This window comes from Ixodes scapularis, unplaced genomic scaffold (assembly GCF_016920785.2).
Source record: "Ixodes scapularis isolate PalLabHiFi unplaced genomic scaffold, ASM1692078v2 ptg000520l_1__unscaffolded, whole genome shotgun sequence".
NCBI classification, from domain to species: Eukaryota; Metazoa; Arthropoda; class Arachnida; order Ixodida; family Ixodidae; genus Ixodes; species Ixodes scapularis.
In genome coordinates this window covers 29,187-49,182 of record NW_024609994.1, presented here as the reverse complement: position 1 = coordinate 49,182, position 19,996 = coordinate 29,187, and the positions used below count along the sequence as shown (strand labels likewise).

The 19,996-nt window shown below is 43.9% G+C and overlaps 1 protein-coding gene across 1 annotated transcript; it reads right to left on the bottom strand.

The window, feature by feature from the left end:
* Window positions 1-377: 377 nt before the first annotated feature.
* Window positions 378-10,480, bottom strand: LOC120842684. The gene is made up of 8 exons (XM_040213839.1): window positions 10,290-10,480; window positions 8,643-8,834; window positions 6,488-6,572; window positions 5,337-5,498; window positions 5,032-5,247; window positions 4,770-4,944; window positions 2,836-2,912; window positions 378-656 (listed from the first exon to the last, which is right to left on the bottom strand). The coding sequence occupies exons 1-8, from the start codon at window positions 10,478-10,480 to the stop codon at window positions 378-380; spliced, it is 1,377 nt and encodes a 458-aa protein (XP_040069773.1).
* Between the last annotated feature and the right edge of the window lie 9,516 nt (window positions 10,481-19,996).

Here is a 19,996-nt window from a genome sequence, read left to right as displayed (position 1 = left end):
GATCGAATATGGTTCCGAACTTTAGGGATGCGGATACAAAGTCTGCGAATGCAAATTCCAAGTCTGCATATGTAGGTGGTCACATTGCTACCCGCGCAGGGCTCTAGCTATGGCTCATACAGTCTGCGATAGAACAAGGCACAGCGACACTTGAAGAGCATTTGCAAGATTTCCTCTGTTCTGGATGGCATTTCGTTCCAAAAGCTTGCATGTCTGTCTGCACAGCTACTGTACAGGATGTTTGAGAGAAAAGAGAACGGTGATTTTCTCCTGAAAATCAAAATACATCTGGTGGCAAGCCTAAGCTTTGCCAGGTTGTGGTACTCTTTCTGGTTGAAAAGCAGGGTGGTCTTTTCTCTCAAATGCACAATGCCGGCTCAGCCATCTATGATTCCTAGAGCCACAAGAACAAGAGGGCTGGCTGTAAGACCGGATTTGACACCAATGAGGTGTGACAATAGCTGCAGTGTCTTTGCAGCCTTGGGATTGAATTCCATGTTCAGGGTCCAGTAAAGAGCTGTCATCGTGCCGACAGCCCCCAGCAGAGTGTGTTCCTGAACCCGAAGCTCATCCACACAAACAAAAAATGAAGTCGCGTCGTAGACGTCGTCGCCCTCGTAGCCAATGGCCGGGTACGTTGGCTGTGCCGCAGGGTCCTAAAGAAAGAAAAAACAAAAACATTTCCATTCAAGATATGCTGATCCACTTATATTTTTAAAGCAGCCATGAAACGATTCTCAGACTTCGGTCAAATGATTGCGGCAATTACTGGCAATTACTTCCTTTCGATAGTATAGTCAAGATCAGAAAACCAATTTTGTACAGGAGCGCTGTTTTTTATCTTCAGAAATAAAATAGTTTAGAGTGTGAGGTACTCATCAACGTTTACACCACTTATGGGTCACATGTGTAGCCATGGGTCATGAGAAATGTAGACTTCCAGTTTTAGTGTGTCTTGTGCACCCCCAGCATTCATTGCAGTGCAGCCTCAAGAGCGGACCTTCTACCGCAGCATTTTTTAAAGCAAAGAAATTAAATAAATGCTCCTGCTATTACCACTACTAGCTTTGGGTTATGTCTCGAACGGGTGCCTGTATTTTTTAAAAAAGAAGCATGCAAATGAATGAGGCCGAGGAGACTTGGTCGCGTTGCCAATTCTCATTCCCTCTCCTCTTCGCTTTGTCCCCTCGATGAGGTGAACCGAAGCGGGGAGGAGAGAAGCGAGGCCGTTTTCTCTCATTCTCAACAGTTCCAGGGGAATGGTTACATCACATTCTTCCCTCAGTCACGCCCTTCTTTACCAAAAATACCATCCGTTTGGGATATTGCGGCATGAGTGACGTTTTTCGGTTCATGGCGTCCCATTCAACATTTCTGCAGACTCATTTTGTGGAATCCAAATTTTAGTTCAGCATCCCTTTAACATTCTGTCTGGGGCACCGCGGAACACCGCGAGGCAAACCCTGTTACAGTGAGGCACTGGGGAGCGGGTGCTCTCGTTGACTTCCTTGGGTAGATGGTGCCATTAAAACTTTGCACAATGAAAGCCTGCCGATAATACAAGACTTCTGACATATTTTTGTAATGTCAGAGGAACAAAATCTATTAAAATTTGTGAGGAAACAATGCATCACTGCACCAGTGGGTTTAATGAAGCATTATCTCTACACCTCTCAAACTATATTACATTATCTTACAACTTTCAAACCCCAATAGAAACTACTTTTACAGAAAAATCAGAATCCTAAATACAATGGTAATTATGATTTTGTGTTCAGACAAAATGTTTGACACCTCTGACCAATAAAAAAACCTCCTTCAATACTGTTATGAGCCGCGCAATTTTAACACCCTCAGTGCCACTGTACACTGAAGTATATTTTGCCTCTTCAGATGAAAATATGATGCACTGTTATTTTGTTGTTTAGTCCTTGTTTCCCAAATCTTCTGAACCACTAAGGCAAGAAGCGTAAAAAAAAGTCAGGCGCTGAAACATTATGAAAAGGTTGCTTGAACATTGTTTCATGAATCCTTTAAAGGAGCGGTGCAACGATATTCTACTGGAATGCATTTCACTTTACAAGAGCTTACTGGCACTAGTGGGACGCAAGGATACTCGGACCAACGCCACTGGCCAAGAAACTCCTTTGTTGCAGTGTAATTTCAAGGACAAAAGCGATCATTTTCATTCAATCTCTCCGTTGCAAAATTCGATGACGTAATGTGGGGATTGCAGTACACCCCAATGACGATATTTGTATGCGATTCATAAATTGGACCCGAGAGTTGCGTGGGCACTCGATTTGGGCTCGTGATAATCACTAGCTCGAGAAGCATTCAGGTAGTGGCTCGTGTCCAATAACGACGTGTCCAGGTAGTGGCTCGTGTCCATAACGACGTCTGGAACTCAGCGCGTACCCTGTGCTTTGCCGACACCAGCGCGTGGCTATGATCAACATTGGCGGCATATAATCGGCTCCAGATCACGTGGCCGCTTGTTCTGGCTGCGAGTTGAGGGGGCGAATGCTGTTCGTTTTTCTTTTAATTTTTTTTCTGGGACTTCTATTGCGTGGGGTGAAAACATAGGTCATTAACTTCAGGGATCCATTCTAAGCGGTATTTGCACGAAGTACAAAAATTGTTGCATCGCCCTTTTAATGTTGCATGCTTTAAATTAGATTCACTAAAAAAATTCGGTGAAAAATAAGCTCAATATTGAAGCACCTAGCGTCCCACCAATGAAAGGCAAGCACTATAACATGAATTCACTAGAATCCTTGTTAGCCAGTGCTGTGGGATCAGTTGTCAAGAAAAAGGCTTGTCCCCTATACTCACATCTGGGTAGAGGAAGGACAGGCTCCTTTCCTTCACCAAGGATGGCAGTGCCTGCAGCGCAGCCCTGAACAGCATTTCTGTAACAAGAAAAAACCATTAAGACATTTACTATGGGCTACCCGCTGAGAACATAAAATGAGGCCCTGGAAGCTTTCCCATTACTTTCAACATAACAAGCCATCAACTAGTCCATAAAGTTGGGAAATATGAATCTGTTTTATGCCACATTTTTATCTATCAATGTGCCATATCATCACATTCCTCGCACAGAATTTCCATTCTCTGCTTGAAATTGCCCCTTTCCCACACTATTGTGGCAATGGCAGCAGTGACACAGAATATGTTATTTAGAGCAATAAACGAAACTCGGACTACTTTCGATCTGTTCGAGTCAAAAGCAATCTAACTGACTGTACGTATAGTAGCAGTAGCACAAGACCAAACCGCAACCTGCCTTTCGATTTAAGACGCGTTCCATTTCTCTTTTTGGGGAAGTGCTCGTGTGACCGTGAGGGAGGCGGGAGAAGTGGAAGGGGGGGGGGGGGCTGTTAGGTGGAGGGATGCGAGCCGCACTTTAACACATGAAGAGCCACATGCGGCTCGCGAGCCGCAGCTTGGCCAGCCCTGGGTTATAGAATCGAAAAACAGAGGATTAAGAGGAGAAAAGTGACAAGGCAACGCGATCTCAAGGCATAGCAGCCAGGCGAGGGACAGTCTCTCCCACAATTCCTTGCCCGCGGGCCGGGGCGCTTGGAGGATTTCGCAAAGGGTCTATTGCGCAAGATATGCATATCTGCTCAATATAAGGCTTATCTCCTATAAATAATGTTGCTTGAATGTGAACAGAGACATAAAAAGGCTTTGTATCACTATTATAGCTGCCTAATTTTAGTGGCGCCGTCTCCCCGATGTTCATGAAAACCCAGTTGAACTAAAAACGAAACTAACTTCTGTGTCACATGATCAGTTTAAATATTACGAGAAATTACCCAAAGACGCGCTTTTTATTTATTATACAACAATATGTGATACACCTTGTTGTTTTTAATGCCACTCGAACAAGTACCAAAAGTCATTCTAGGTTAGGTGGCACATGCTTCAGGATAGGTGGCACCAGCTACCGCCCGCTACGAAGTGTATAGTCATTATCATTAGTCCAGTTGGTCTCTCCACCACCTTCCCCGTTCGGCGAGTCGCAAGCTTGCCGGAATCATTTTAGCGGCAGCTCGGATGCCTTAAAAATGTTAACAATGCCAGAATGTTTGCTGCTACAATTTTTTTAGTGCCTCCCCTTGCATTCTGAAACAGTAAAGGCTCACTCACACAGAGAGAAAAATGCTCATCTCGGCCGATGTCAACGGTCGCATGAGCAAAGTGGGGTGGCCACACAAGGACAAATTTAGTGTAGTAATGAAGATGTCACATTCATCATCAATTTTATTATAAATGTACCTTGTATGCCTGCCCTCCTTTGCTCAATGCAACCGTCGGCGCCTGCCGAGGCACGCATTTTTATCTCTGTGTGAATGAGTCTTAAGTGCTACGCAAACGGCGGCAACTGGGTGCTGTGACAATCGTCACCTTCAACTCCTTTGGGCAGTACACACCACCATAACAACTGTACTGCACAACATACCACAACTGGAATGACATCACCAGCCTGAACCACGTCAATGCGCATGTGACTTGGAAGCCTGTGGAGGAGTTGAGTGGTGCCGCGGACCCCGATCTTTTAGAAATTTTTTTTTACAAAGTCTACGGCATGCAGAAAAATATGGTTTTGTGCTTGAGAATTAAGAGAGAAAAACTTCCACAATTATTCGATTGAAGTGCAAAAATCGTTGCACAGCCCATTTAAAAGAACTCAGCACTGGATGACCCGGTTTACTGTGTTTTGTTATCAACACCAGCCTATTTAAGCAATTATTCCTTACCATCTTCTGGGTTAGACTCAGCGCTAAGAAACCGGTTGTCGAAGTCCTGGAAAAAACCAGCGAGGTGTCGCTTGCCCCTGGCTGCCTCCAAGACCCTCAAGCTGCTATTCACTAGGCCAGACATCAGCCTATCTTCTATGGTCTTGCCAGTGACCGCTGTGAACTCTTGCTGCACCTGAACATAAATTTTAAAAAAAGGAACTGTACATGCAATTGATCTGTCATTCTGCAATGCTCAGTTTTAAATTCCAATGACACTTACAAAAGTACCATGCCGCAGTGCAGGGTACTTGTCCACAATCGCCGCCACAGTTGGGTGTTCGACTGTGACCCACAGCCTTCGTGTGGCCAGCGTCCGCGCCATGGAGTCTTCCACATATGTCATGTTGGGCTTGGGCTTTTGGAGTTCTCTTTGCATCTCCAAGACGTGCCCCTGGATGCTGTTAGCGTCCTCCCCATCCATTGGCAGCACTATGTCCTGCAATATGTTACATGGAAACAAAGGGTTGGCACCAAAGCTATTGATCAATCAAACCGAAAATACTATTTCTGAAATAAGCTTCATACAGTGCCAGGCCTGGTGACACGCCTTGGTGTGGGGTCTCGGGGTGGCCTGGAGGCCTTTGGTGGCCGCACCTCGCCCTCGCAGTCGTCGTCCTGCCTGGCACGCTCCCGAAGCTTGCGCCTCTCTCGCTTGGCCTTGAAGCGCAAGGCTATGCGCCACGAGTCCTGCGTGCACAAACGAGATGAAATTTCGGATGTCATACCAGACGTTCTGAAACATAAGCATGCCAATAGCAGCTTGTAGATGTAATCACATTTCATCCAAGACCCATCATGATGACTAAAGCCCACTCCTTACAACTGCTAAAACTAAGTTCTCTAAAATGACAGGTTTGAATACAACATCTTTTTATATGCCACAATGGCAGAGACAATGTATCATTTAAAATATTAAGTTGATTTGATATACTTTCTGTGTACCTTACTTTAGAGGCTTCGCACAGTGGGGGCGACAAGACTGCATTATCTCACGCATCGCAGTCCAGCTGAGTGGACTCAATGGCTTTAGGCAATGCTGGGATGTCTAACGGGCATGATCACATCCAGCCCTAATGGCACCTTATATGTAGGGCTCAGTGTTTTCGGTAAAAGCCGTGAAGCCCCGAATTGAAGCTCTTGAAGGAGAAAAATGAGTTTCATGGCGGGAGACCCATAACTGTATATGTGTCACACTAGAACACCGTCACTTACCTCTCCCAGTCTTATCTCTGTGTCTAGCACGAACCTTGCACAGGGCAGATAATGGTTTGCACCTGCAGTCATGACAGTGACACAAAAGATGGCCACCTTGAACCCCATTCACTTTCTGGTAGTGTTCTCTTAGTTGCACATTAACACGTCTGCCTGTCTGGCCCACATATTTCTTTCCAAATGAAAGTGAAAAGTTCCTAATTAAGCAGCGCCTCAATACTTTTTCGAAAGGGTTTGTCAGATTACACACTTTTGCGAGCTTCTCTGGTGCGGAGCAGACAACTTCCACGCTAACCCGCTGTGCAATTTTTTCAAGGCTGTGCGCTGTTTTGTACATATACGGCACAACTGCAACTTTCTGTCTAGTTTGATCTTTATTTTTAGTTTATTTTCATTCCTTGGGGCCATATCTTTAAATAGAGATGAGCAATTATATTAAAATCTGACAATCTCCGGTTACTCACACATCCTGTTCCAGTTGAGTCCGAGAGCTCCGGGAAGGTCCTCACGAGCCTCCTTGCCGCTACCTCATATAGCTTCTCTGGAAACCTGCCAGAGCAAACAGTTCAGATGAATGAGCAAAAGGAGAAAGTACAGCCTTGGTACACTGCATGATGCCATTAGCAAGAACAAGTGACTGATTGCTTCTGCAGTGTTCCTAACAGGTGGTGTTCACTGTTGGCCAAAGTATACCTCGCTTCACCTTTAGCCCGAGTGCAGCAGGCACTACGAGCCATCCCACTCAGCAAACCAGTGCCAGGAGGGTATCAAGCAACTTCCTCGTTGGGCGGAGTCACAGGCAGCGCTCAAGGTCACAAGACATTCTCTCAATCCTGGATTGGCTGGGATGGCCCATACCCCCCACTGCGCTCGGCCTGAAGATTAAGTGAAGTGCAGGTCACTGCTGCTCAGTGCACCTTAACAGCAAGCCCACGCGGTGCTTCGGAAAAGTACACAGTGCGACACTGTTAGGACGAAGAAACCGACAACGATTTTCTAAGATTTGAAAAGGATGTCAAGACACCACCAGAGCTGCGAACATTGCTCACTTGGTACTCGCAAATAGTCAGCAAAACTTTGAGCTCATCAAATCTGTATGTGCAAATCACGAAGAAGCTTTGAAGGTGCATTCGTGCCAAGTGTATCATACAGTGTACACCAGTTACCAATTATGAGTAGAACAAAATGTATGCTGGTATCATTGGCACCCATAAACCAGCTATGAGCATGACAAAAACTGCCAAGATAACATGCAAGGCCAGTGGTCAGTCTTCTTATTGTGGAAGAGGAACAGCACAAAGATATACTAAGGACAAGGAGGTAAATACAGACACGGCACTGAGTACTAACTGAACTGAGTATTTATTTCTGTAATGAAACAGAAATAAACACAAAAAAGAGAAAGAAGCACACAAAGAAACCGATAAGATGGTGCCACACCACACCTACCTGTGGTCAAACGAACTTGCCATGTAAGCCACTATGTGACTCTTCAGTCATTGACAACACACTAACACATGCATTCTCTCAAAGAAATTAAAAAAGCTTTGTCAGTCTCCCTCGCAGTCTTGTTTCTGAGGCAGGCTAGAGTCGTGATTTCATGGAACCGTGGCTCACAGCCGCATCGGCTATAATGAACTACAAGGTGGCCAGGGCACGAAAATGCTCCTTTGCCCTTGCATTCACACACCTGCCCATTTACCCTAGTGGCTCGCAGCCAATGTGGCTGCGAGCCACCATTAAATGAAATCATGATTCTAGCCCGCCACGGAAGCAAGACTGTGAGGAAGATTGCTGAAGTGTTTTGCATTTCTTTGATAAGAGAGGATGTGTATGACAGTGTGCTGTTGGTGGCTCTGGGGAGTGATGAAGAGGCAAGTTCATTTAACCACAGATAGGCATGGCATGGCACTGTCTTATCAGTTTATTTGTGCATTTTTTATTCATCTGTTCATCCTGTTTCGTGCAGAAGTAAACATCTAGTTGGTAGTCAGTGCCATGTCTGTGTTTACCTCCTCTTCTTGTTTTCCATTTATTTTCACGCTGTTCCCCTTCCTCGATGTCAAACCTACCCGCCAAACTTTATGCCTTGCTGCTTCCAGTTCTACTCTCCGAATACGTATCTTGATCTTTAGTTACGAATACCCTGCCACGATGCACTGAAGGATTTGTGAACTCCATCCGTGTCCACAATATCAAGATGGGAGATAGTAGCAAAGATTATGCTAGTGCTGTCTGCAAGAGCTGCTGCATGAAGATTAATTGAGGTCACAGTAAGGCCTCGATGTGCCTAGAAGAGCACATCAAGTTTGTAAGTCACATAAAGTGAAAGCCATGCACTATCTGAATGTGAAACTGAAGACAAGAACGATAAGTAAAATATGCACATAGTGTACTACATTTTGGAAGAAAATGCTTTAAAGCGCGCACATGGTCAAAGCATATCCAGTAAAAAGACCCGGTAAACCTTTACCTGTATATATATTCGCTGATAGAAGCCTAAAATTTCATTTTCAAATAAAAACTGAAGAAGGTATGCCGTATTAAAAACAAACTAAGTGTTGAAATGCTGGACCCCCTTTATAGGGTAACACTGAAACCGGCACACTACTAACTTACAGATCATAAAGGCACAAATCGTGGTACAACCACTCGATGATCCTGCCCCTGCACGATAAGTGGTGTCCCTTCTTGTGCTTTCCAAGCGACTGCACAATGTCCAAGGGGACTGGAGGGAAACTGTATGTCGATCGGTCCTTCACGGAAACTCTCGACGGTCCGGGGGCTTCTTGGACGATGACGTCCATGACCCTAGATATACCAGTTGAAGCAACAGTTGAGCTACACCGTTTAAAGATGCCATTTCTCGGACGACGACTTGCTGATGTTTCGTCTGACAATGTTGACACAAAGACTTGCAGGGAAGAGAAATGTGCCATACTTTGGGAAAGTAAAGGCAGTGAATTCACACTACCTTAATATATATATCTGACAAATCGCAAGACACAGAAAACTTCCTGTTGTGATTTCTGGTGCTCTATAGCATCAGAACTCAATCAAACACATGGATGAACTACTGTATGTAGCACAGACAATAGTGCCAGAGAGCAACAATAAACATATCTGATGGCTTAAAACTACCTGATGTGTATAATATTATCCTGTTTAGAGTCTAATCTTACTCTGCACGAAAACCTCATATGATATAAAGTGTGGCAGGCAACAGAATTCCATTCCACTTAAAGGAACTTTCAAGCTTAAAAGCCTGTATTACAGAAAAGTAATGTATGTCTATACTACCATAAAAATGCCAGCAAAATGTCAACTCCAAATGCCAATCATTCATAACTGAAATTGCCTCTGAACGTAATTGTAGAGTATTTCGTCACTTCAAGGCTGTGGAAAGTATGACTATAGCAGAGATACGATCTACTGACTTGATTGCAGCAAGCACTTAGCACAACCACTGAAAGTCTCAACTAGCTCCAAAGACGTAGAGGAGCTTAAAGCGATAAATCATTCACCAAGCAAAATGACCCCACCCCCCGGCTGCCCGCATGTTGTACATTTTCTTGACACGTGACTTCATGAAAACTGTGACGACAACAACAAAAACATAGCGCTTTTTTCCTGTGACACACTGGGTGCCACCAACTTTTCGCTGTTATTCTCTCGTATTTGGTGTCAAGGTCAAGAAAATGTACCAGGGGGTTACTTTTGCCTACCAGATCATTGTTCTAAGCCCCTCTACCTCACTGACTAGCTCCGACAGTGCACATACAGCGGAGCATATCGAGATCAGGAGACGGCACCTCCTCATCTTCAATAATCACACCCTAGAGAGCTGTCCCGTGCTCAAGTGTGCTTATTGCCACATGTGAAAGCTGAGCGAGTTTAAAAAATTACCTGCCCGTGATCAAACCACCTGGACCCAAACACCTATTGCAATGCATGCAGTGCTTCCAACATGGTGCTGCAAGGTGCCATGAAAACCTAATATCTATGTTTGCAGGGGTAGCGGGCAGCAGGGGTAGAGGCAAGAGCAAGCCACTGCTGCCACACTACCCTCCTCATGCCCCTTCTCGTGTATTGCGCCACTTGCCGTTGCCAGCCAAAGCCAAAATGACCAATGTGCCAACTGGTCTATGCAATATAATGGCGAGAGCAATATCTAAAGGGGGTGGATTAGAGAAGGCCTGTTACATATGGGCTTTTGGAATGTGTGTAAAAGGTCCAGTGGTTGTCTTAGAAAGCATTTTTGCCCACCTGTACTGCGATGCATCCTGCATAACTGTCAGCTGCGCCTTGTCTTGGAGGACCATGTCCTCCATAAGATCAACGTCGGTGCCGAATCCAGCATGGTAAACCTTAAAAGACAAATAAGATAATGCGCTCACAGGTGCAAATGAAACTGTTTGCATGAGCTGCAACGGTGAAAGGATATGGTTGAACACCATGCCTCTTCCTGCAGCAGATCATGCAGACCACTCAGTAATACAGTGGAAAGCCACTGCACTTCAGTCGTGTCATTGTCTGCTGACCAGCTAAATCATCCACCAAGATTGTGCCGCAGCCTTGTACTGGGACACAAGTGCCTAAGCTACTAAAGAGTAAGATGTTCACATTGTAATGAGACAGAATACACAAGGCATACTTTTTGTTTTTACGGAATATTTGTATGCATGAACCCCAGTGTGATAATGCAATAAACAAGTGGTTGCTGCCTCAAAAGCACTTGCGTCCAAATGTCGCTGAAACTGTGCCAATCGACATACCTCGAGCTGCTTGAGTCCAATCGTACATAAGGTAAGGAGCTAGATATCTGAAGGGGCATGATTTAATCTATATGCATCATCACCCCATTAATACGACACTCGAGCAGCACTACCTCACACTAATAATGATCACACAATGCATGGAGATGATTGGAAGAACTGCGACGGAACTGGCTGTCAACGGACGGACCTGGGAGTATTTGTGCTTCCATGGGCTTAACAATATAGTAACGTTGACTGGAAAGGGCAACCTCAAAGCTCAACGAAGACTCCACATGGAACACAGCCGCACATCTCTCAACTGCGCCATGCGCCTCCCGGCAAAGACATTTTCTTTTCAGATTTTTGCGACGATTAACAGAATCAGGAAAAAAAAAAGCAACCTACCCCTGTTGGAAAATCTCGATGATGGAAAGATGACGGAAAAGGCTCATACAAGCATAACCGTAATATGGGACATCCTATACAAGCGAAAAAGGCGGCTCCAGTATAGTGGAATAAGGCGGAACGATACAGGTGGGCGGAACCATACAAGCGTGTCGTATTATGGGACATCCTATACCAGCGTAGTGGATATAGGCGGAACCATGTAGGCGGACGGAACCATACATGCATAACGTAATATGGGACATCCTATACCAGCAAAAAGGCGATACCAGCATGGTGGAGCCATATGGCTCCAGCGTGTTGGTTTCGCCTTTTCACTGTTGTACAGGGCGATTTAGTTTCAAGCTTTACATATATGTTTAGAAAGGTCGTGAAAGCTATATTAATGCGGTTTGTGCAGGCGAGTTATACGGCCAGGCGTACGTAGTATAGGGACCTAGTCGTAACGATCAGTCAGATAATTAAATACAATTTGTTAATCAACTTTTTAATTAGTGAAAATGAAAATATGGTTTCAATTAGAAACTTGCTGAGTCATTGAAAACCACAAAATCAAGTTTTTTTTAGAAGGATATAATTCAGGGGTAGCGTTTTATGCATTCTGTAAAAAGCTTTATTTGGACGAGTTTCTAGGTTTCAGTTTCTTATCAGAGCTCATCTCTGCGCCCACGGTCCTGTTCCCCAGGGGCATAGACACGCAACACACATGCGCCTTGCTTCCCTTCATCCTACGAGGGAGGCGAGGGGGCGGCTTCGCACTGCGGTCACCGGGCAGCTGGACCGCAGGTGCAAAGATGCGCTCTGGTAAGAAACCGAAGTCTGGAAATGCATCCAAATTGACCATTTTTTTATAACGCCATATAATGCTACTCGTCTATCTTTACAAAGAAAATTGATTTAGTGTGTTTTGATGATGCTTAGCAGGTTTCTAATTGGAACCATGGGTCTATTTTCACTGATTAAAAATTTCACGAACTTACTATACTTAGAGAGAGGCTGAAGCAGTTTTGTATTTGAGAAAACACTTTTAAATCTTCTTCATTCGACCTCGAGAATCTCAAATATCAAAATTATTTGCTAATTTAATTAATCAAGGCTGCATAGTCATTTTTAAAGCGCTGTGAAAGCACCTCCCTAGAGAGCGACGTCACAACAGCAGCTTTCAAAATCTTTGTTCACGCATCTTCAGCGCCTATCAAAGCTATGCACGCACGTGCTATTTTTTAAAAGGGCAGAAAAATGTGTCACGACTGGTGCCAGTGCCGGAGAATATACCTAGAAAACTTGCGATTGGACGCGCGGCCCTTAAGCGACACACGCTTGGCGGCCGAAAGGTCTTCTTACGATGTCACTGTTGGTGGGATGTTTTTTGTGTTTTCTCACGTTTAGTTATATCTTTGAGGAAAACGAACGGGATATTCAGATTCGCGGGATAAAACTACGCTAGAATGAACCTCCATCTAGTTTTCTGAAAGAAGTCTGGCATATCTCTGTAATAAGCCGACGGATCATTACAAATTAGCCTTTTATACTATGCCGCCCTGGCCATATAACTCACGTGCACAGACCGCGTAAATGTAGCTTTTACGGCTTTTTTTTTAAAAAATCTGTAAAACATAGAAAAAAAAACTCTGTAGAATGTCCCCCAATACGATACGATTGTATGGTTCCTTCCCCGCTTGCATTGTTCAAGAAAGACTTGTGGACATCCAGCGTTTCATTGGAATGCTGGATGTCAGCGAGTCTCTACATCAGTGAGTGGTTTCAAACAAGCATGGTGTTTGCACACCAGTAAGCTCTTATCCGAGGCTCACCAGGACCACTAAGAGCAGAGGCGAAATGTCGTGACCTGGTAAATTTGGTTGCAGGTATTTATTTTTACAAGAACTGCATGCAGCAAAGCTTAACTTTGCTTAAAAGAAGATTATTAAAAATTCAATACTGAACAATGGTGTCCCTTGAGCTGTCAGACCAAACTCCCACTCTTGCCACTCAGGAGTTCCTAACTTGTGCGTAGAGGATCAGCACAACCCAGATTTGTGCTGTGAGCGCACCTGCAATATAAAAGTTGAATAAACATGAGATGAAATATGAGACGTTTACAATTCTCTGTAACGTGAAATTAGAGCACAGATCTTGAAGAGGAGGATGGGAAGGTATGCCCCTCCTCCCCCTCCCCTCCTCCTCTTCTGCTCCCTCCCATTTAGCAGGGAACTTCCCTGAATTTAGCGGGAAAATTTCCCCACTAAATTTAGCTGGTTAAGTTTCCCACTAAATTTAGCGCAGAAATTGATGTCACATGACCTCAACACAAATGCAGTTGTTCCGCTAAAAGTAGCGGGGAAAATGACGTCGCATGACCGTGTCACGTCATCCATAAAAAAATTCAGTTTCTCAGCTAGACTTAGCGGGAATATTAACGTCACATGACCACAACGTTAATTCAATTTCCTGCCAAGTTTAGTTGGGTGGTTACGCCGACAGCGACGCCGCGAAACGCGGAAACGGGTGCTAAGAGCTGCGCTAAAAACTAAATGCATCAGGTGAAATAAAGTGAACATTAGAGATACTGTAAGAAAAAGAAGAGAATCTAAGATACCGTTCTCAGATCCTTCCTTTTGTCCGTTCTCAAATGTTTTGATTTCAAGAAATGTTTATCTCTTTATTCATACCCAGGGAACCCCTCCCAGTTTCAGCATGAATGCAATAAATCAATGCAGACTAGACCTTGTAAACTATAATCCACATGAAAATTAATGTTTGCCACATAGTCATGTATGAGTCAGCGGCTCAGATCTCTAAATACATTTGTATTGAGGAACATTCTTGAATAAAACTTCTGGGCTTCGAATTCAACAGTTTGTACTTCCATAAGGAACACTGTATGGCACTGATTTTTTTTTTTTGTGACACATCAGAAACAGCACAGCACTGTCATCCTCGCATACCTAACAAGAATTTGTATTTTTTTTTTAGCATGGCATGTGCTATTCTAATGCCCATACAGCATCCTTTAACAAAATTTCCTTTGTAGAGCTTTTTATTGGTTCTTATTTAGCTCGCACGACAGATTCGGTACCTTGAATTCTCACTCGGCATCAACAGTTTTATATATTAATGTAATAGCGAAAGACAAGATGTATGGACTTGAGTACGGCTCAGCAAGCACAGATGTTGAGAAAAGTACTGAAGAAAACTCAAATGTGAAAATAAAAATAAGCTGGAATGTGGAATTATGGACATGAATACAGTTAGCAGATTCAATATGAAGAATATGTGTTAGACGCACGCTCAAAGAAACCTGTTGCATCTATATTCATTCAAATTACTTTGCAGAACCCAGCGCTGCAGTCTCAGGTGGGAGTTCGCTGAATGAGTCTACTGAAAATGAGTGTAGACGGAAAAAGCAGTTTGATCTGCGATAATGAACATTACATAAGTGACATGTCATTATTACTGTTACAGTGCCGAATGTTCCAAACTGTCAGTCGCATCATTCTGTGAGTTCCCTCCGTACATTACAGGGTTTGGCTCTCTCGAATGCTTTGCGAGAAAAATGATGAACTGGAAATATCTAGAGTAGTTCTAGAAAAACTATTTCCAGAATCTTGTCTCAGCATCGCAAAGAATATAAAAAGTTTCTAAAGACAAGGTTAGTGCAGGAGTTGAATAAACTAAATACTTTGTTTTTCGAAACCATCTTGCCGTAGTAAACGTATGAAGTTCCCCTAGGTAGAGCTAGTCATTACGGATGATTGTGCCCATTGCGTACCATAAAAATTTAATTTGCGACCTACAATATTTACAAACTCAATTAACTCTGAATAAGTGGACCACTTGGCATTAAAGATTGGCCTCACCATGACTGTCTGCCAACATCTACATAATAATTTCCATGAACCTATGTATTTCAAGAAAATATTTGGTGCGAGCTGCTTAAAACACAATAGCACTTTTTAGCAAGTGCTGATTGTTGGGCAAGTTGGTACGGTACGTTAGAAAACATGATTGTGCTTTGAAGACGGGGACATAGGAAGGACAGACACCACAGAGTGCTAACTTTCAACTGATTTAATTCAAGAACCTCGGCGTAGAAACACACTGCGTCACCGCACCACATCTCAACCAATCCGTGGCCCTGCCACGGACCGCAAGTACGCCAACTCCTTATCCGCCAAGTCAATTGACGCCACACTGACACAACACGTGCCGGAACTATTTATAGCATCAGCCTCCATAATCTCTCTAACAGTCATATCTTTGTGCTTAGCAAGAACAGTAGACTGAGCAAATAATGGTTTGCACTCGCAGTCATGATCTGTCGTGTCACTGTCATGACTGCGGGTGCAAACCATTATTTGCTTCGTCTATTGTTCTTGAGAGGCACAAAGATAGGACTGTTAGCGAGATTATGGAGGCTGACACTATAAATAGTTCCGGCACAAGTTTTGTCAGTGTGGCGTCAATTGACTTGGCGGATAAGGAGTTGGCGTACTTGCGGTCTGTGGCAGGGCCACGGATTGGTTGAGATGTGGTGCGGTGACACAGTCCGTTTCTACGCTGAGGTTCTTGAATTAAATCACTTGAAAGTTAGCGCTCTGTTGTGTCTGTCCTTCCTATGTCCCCGTCTTCCAAGCGCAATCATATTTTCTACCGCACTTTTTAACACTTATAGAAAGCCTGTTGTGGGCCACAACTTAAGCAGTTTTCACTTCATTATAAAGAGCAATTACACATATGTGAACCATGAATATAGGCCTGCACTGAATTTTTTTCTTAAGCTGAACGTGCTATGCTCTGTTTACTATATAAATCTTTGCAGAGCTGACAATGTGCAAGTTCCTGTTTTTTTATATTTCACATGTCCCGACTGGTGAGTGTGGTAGGGACATAAGATTGATGACACCAACGAAACACAATGATTATTTTAAGAATTTGTTTGGGTATAGCACGAGCAAGGCGATCTGCGGGAAGTTATTTCTGTGACACCGTCGAACCTACATCCGCGGGCTTTAAGTTCACATGTTAATCATGTCTGCAGACTCCTTTTTGTAATTGGAATTTCATCCAACCCAAGATTTGAATATGTTTTTTTGCATTTTAGGCTTAGTAGTGCTTTTGCTGTTCTATTAATAGGTAAGAAAAATGCTTATTTCAAGTGGCATACCTAACACCTGGTGGCACGAGGACTCCCGTGTCGTGACGCAGACCGAAAGTCACAGCCAGGGAGATACTGCGATGCTCTTGTTGCTGGGATTACCTCCCCCATGGTCCTGCCCAGACCACGGAAAAAGATTGAGTCCAAGCTTGTGGCCACTAGGATCTCCAGATCTTGAGGCACCCAAGTAGCTGAAAATAAAAACAAATCACAATCAAGTACTTGGCAGAGCTACATTAGAATGGCTAGCATATTCTTTCGTGATCAGCACATAAATCCTCTTATTTTAGTCATAGTCACCCCCCAGGACAAAGCTACGTAGGCGTTAAAATGATGGGTACCGAATTTAGGTGAATGATCAAATGCATTCATTTAACCCCCTTTCGCCCCAACCTGAGACTTCTGTCAAATATTCACATTCAACTGTAAAGACTACAAATAAAACTACTACTGCAATGCAAAGCCGTATAGTGGGAGAGTTTAGCCAGCGGGTGTGGCAACGAAGGCGCCGGAGAGGAGGAAAGGGAGGAGAACGCCAAAGGAGGGAGAGAGAAGGCAGCAGAAAAAGAAAGAGGAGACGACCACCATTTTGACGCAAAGCTGTCTGCACGGAGCACTGTTGAGGCTACGTGTCGTCTGCTACGGGCTTATTTATTTTTTTTGCCTAAATAAAAGTGCGTTCAAACATGGAGGAACTTCTTTCTTTAGGTTTTTAAGCCACCGAGGAATAACACTATATCATTTTATTGCCAGAGCCTGCCAAATAAAAGGAAAGAACCGAAATTTGAATATCGATCCCATGCCGGGCGAATGAATGAAAATGGCGGCCCTCCCCGTTCAGCTGGGAGCAGCCTAGAGTTCACGCGCATGCGCTCACGCCTCTTGCTCTGTGCCGCGGGCTGATCAGCTCACTCGGAAGGGAGACGTTACGGCAGCGAAATCATAGACTGCCAGACTCTCCCCATATATGGCTCTGCTGCAATGGAAAGATTTTCCTACCCTCGTGCTCAGCGAGTGTCGACTGTGGATACAACTCCGGTTCATACACTCGCTGAACACGAGGGTAGAGTGTACCAGCAGAGGGCAGGTGTCTGTATACAAAGAGTTTAGTTGGCACACCAAGAGGCTAACGAATAAGAATGGGTACCACTCTGAGCAAAATGCCAAAAAAGCGTGGATCTCGGCTTGACACTAACAGCGGCACACAGTATCTATTTTACTGACAAAGGGGTACTAAATCATTATTTTCAGCTTCCTAACGAAACTAAATATTCTTCCCGGCTTGCTTTTTAGGAAAATCTCCAAATTTACAAGAACTACTAAGACAAGACAACGTCTAAAAAAAAAAAAAAAAGCAATGGCAAAACCAGCAATCGAATTCGCCTGCTCTCCAGTAGCACGACATCTATGGCAGGCAGACCTGCAGAATGAGCAAGCAGTTTAAGAAACAGAGTATGTCCTATGTATAATTTTTTTTTATGCTGCAAAGCAAGCGCTGGAAGGAGGTTTCACGACATTAACGAAATTTCTTGCAATCAGTTGAGAACAAATTAGAGCAGTGAACTTGTCCTTGCTTCTGGCATAACGTTTTAGTGTTGCCCATGGAAACTCACATAAATTTGAAAATAAAAACAAAAAAGACTAACCTTCATAAAAAAATCTGTAACTTTGGCAAAGAAAAGTTACCTTGGAAAAAATATGTACAATACAGTTGTACAGCGTGCATTTGTGTGCTTAACCAATTTTGAGGCAAATCGGCGACAATGAAAAGAAGACGTTTGAGTACAATTAAGGGAAAGACAGAAAGGATGCATACCTACAACAAAAACATTTAGAACGACCACGGGCAGGAAACTCTGGTGAGGCTCTCGGAGTGACTCCCTCATATGGGCCTGCGCAGACCACAAAACAAGATCGGTCAGAGCTTGCAGCCATAAGGTGCTTCATACCATGAAGTTACAGAAGCGGGTGCAATTGGAAGCAAAGTGCATTTCATTTCTCTGAAAAACGAAGAGTTTAATAGGTAGCTTGCATTCATAAGGTGATAGTCATGAATGCACAGACTTTTCAATGCAGCGCTATATCACCAACTTGTTAACCATGCCGGGCAACACTAAAAACTGAGAGCATTATTTTAAACTATCTCAGCTTAAAGTTAACCACGACAGAAGCTTCAAGCCATCCTTGCAAATTCAGTGCACAAAGCAAGCCATGTGACCTTCTAGTTGGACGCCATGGTACGTCGAGCTTATAATCATGCGTCATGCTGTTTTTGCTGCAAAGGCTTGTAGTTTTAAAAGTGGTCCAGCTTAAAGAGACTAAAAGTATAGACGTTTATGAGTGGGGCCCTCACCTAGTCTGCAGCTACATTGCGAAATAGGACGTTCCAACCGGGATGTTTGCTGCCTGTAACCACACGACCAGCTTGTGCCCAGCGATTGTTCGAGCTGAATACATGTCCTCGACAGTGCCATTATTTGACAAGCATTTCTATGACTGTTAAACATGACTGACTTACAGAGAGACTCCACCTCAACGACTAATGACTTGGGATACCTAACTGAATACTGATATATCAACTAAATGCAAAACAATTACCTGGCAAGCATTAAATCTTTCAAGAGGCTGGGTCGACTCCGCATTAAGTTGAAGGAGTCGATGCGTAATAGGACAATACAAACAAAAATATGCCTTAGAATTCCTTTTGCACCCCCAAAATGATGTGTTTTTGAAGGTAAGGTACACAATGTTCTTGATTTAGAAAGTGCCTCAGCTGTACAAATGCATATGCAATAAGGGCACTTGCCAAGCCTATTCTACTCAGCTCTGTGCAGGTTAAGCTAAGTTAGAGTATAGAAGTACATGCTCACTGACACCATCAGAAAGGCAGGGAGAAGTCTCCGTTGTTCGACCTCCAGCCCGTCTGCTACCTTCGATGACGTTTCAGCGCCTGATGAGCCTGGAGCGAGCACATCTGTCTAAAGCGGGGTGAAAAGCACAAGCATGTGCTGGAGGACGCCCAGCCATTCTCTTTTTGTCATCGGCTATACTACATATTTTTAGTAAGACATATTTTTAAGTGAGGAAAAGTACTGCAAATATGCAGTCCACCTTAAAGATAGCAACAGTTGCCATTCACCATTTTCCAAATAAGTGCTCCCACGTACCGGAACATCTACACATGTGGTGCGTGAGTAGGTTCAGGACTGAGAGGCTAGAAAACGAAGCGCTCGCAAGGCTTGTCTGGCCCTTCCAACCATGCGGGTACATTGTTGCAAGTTCCCGATTTGTAGACAAAATGATTTAGAATGAGCAAATCTTGTCTACGCCCGAGGTAGAACATTGAGTTGCGATTCCCCCATATTGTGCGAACCATCCTTCAAACTGCGGTACCACCTGCAAATAAACTATGTTGTGCTGCGGCACGCGTCCATGCTGCCTGCTTCAGAGGAAAACCACTGCTCGTGTTGAAGACGACATCCCACAGTGGACAGGCAACAATTTTTAACGAACAAAAACAAAATTGATATAATTCAATAGACACAGATAGGCTCACAAAGTGTCGGCACCATGATTGTTGTTGTTGGTTTTACTCTTGCATACAAACAAAGGTGACTTCCTCTCTCCTCCGATGGACAGTAAAACCCCCTTAT

Excerpts from the sequence above, each read along its gene's own strand:
- LOC120842684 (XM_040213839.1), bottom strand. The coding sequence starts at position 10,480 with ATGGTGTTCAACCATATCCTTTCACCGTTGCAGCTCATGCAAACAGTT. Across the intron at positions 4,945-5,031 it reads CACTGCGGCATGGTACTTTT|GTGCAGCAAGAGTTCACAGC; the intron begins GTAAGTGTCATT and ends ATTTATGTTCAG. Across the intron at positions 657-2,835 it reads TGTCCTTCCTCTACCCAGAT|GACCCTGCGGCACAGCCAAC; the intron begins GTGAGTATAGGG and ends TTCTTTCTTTAG.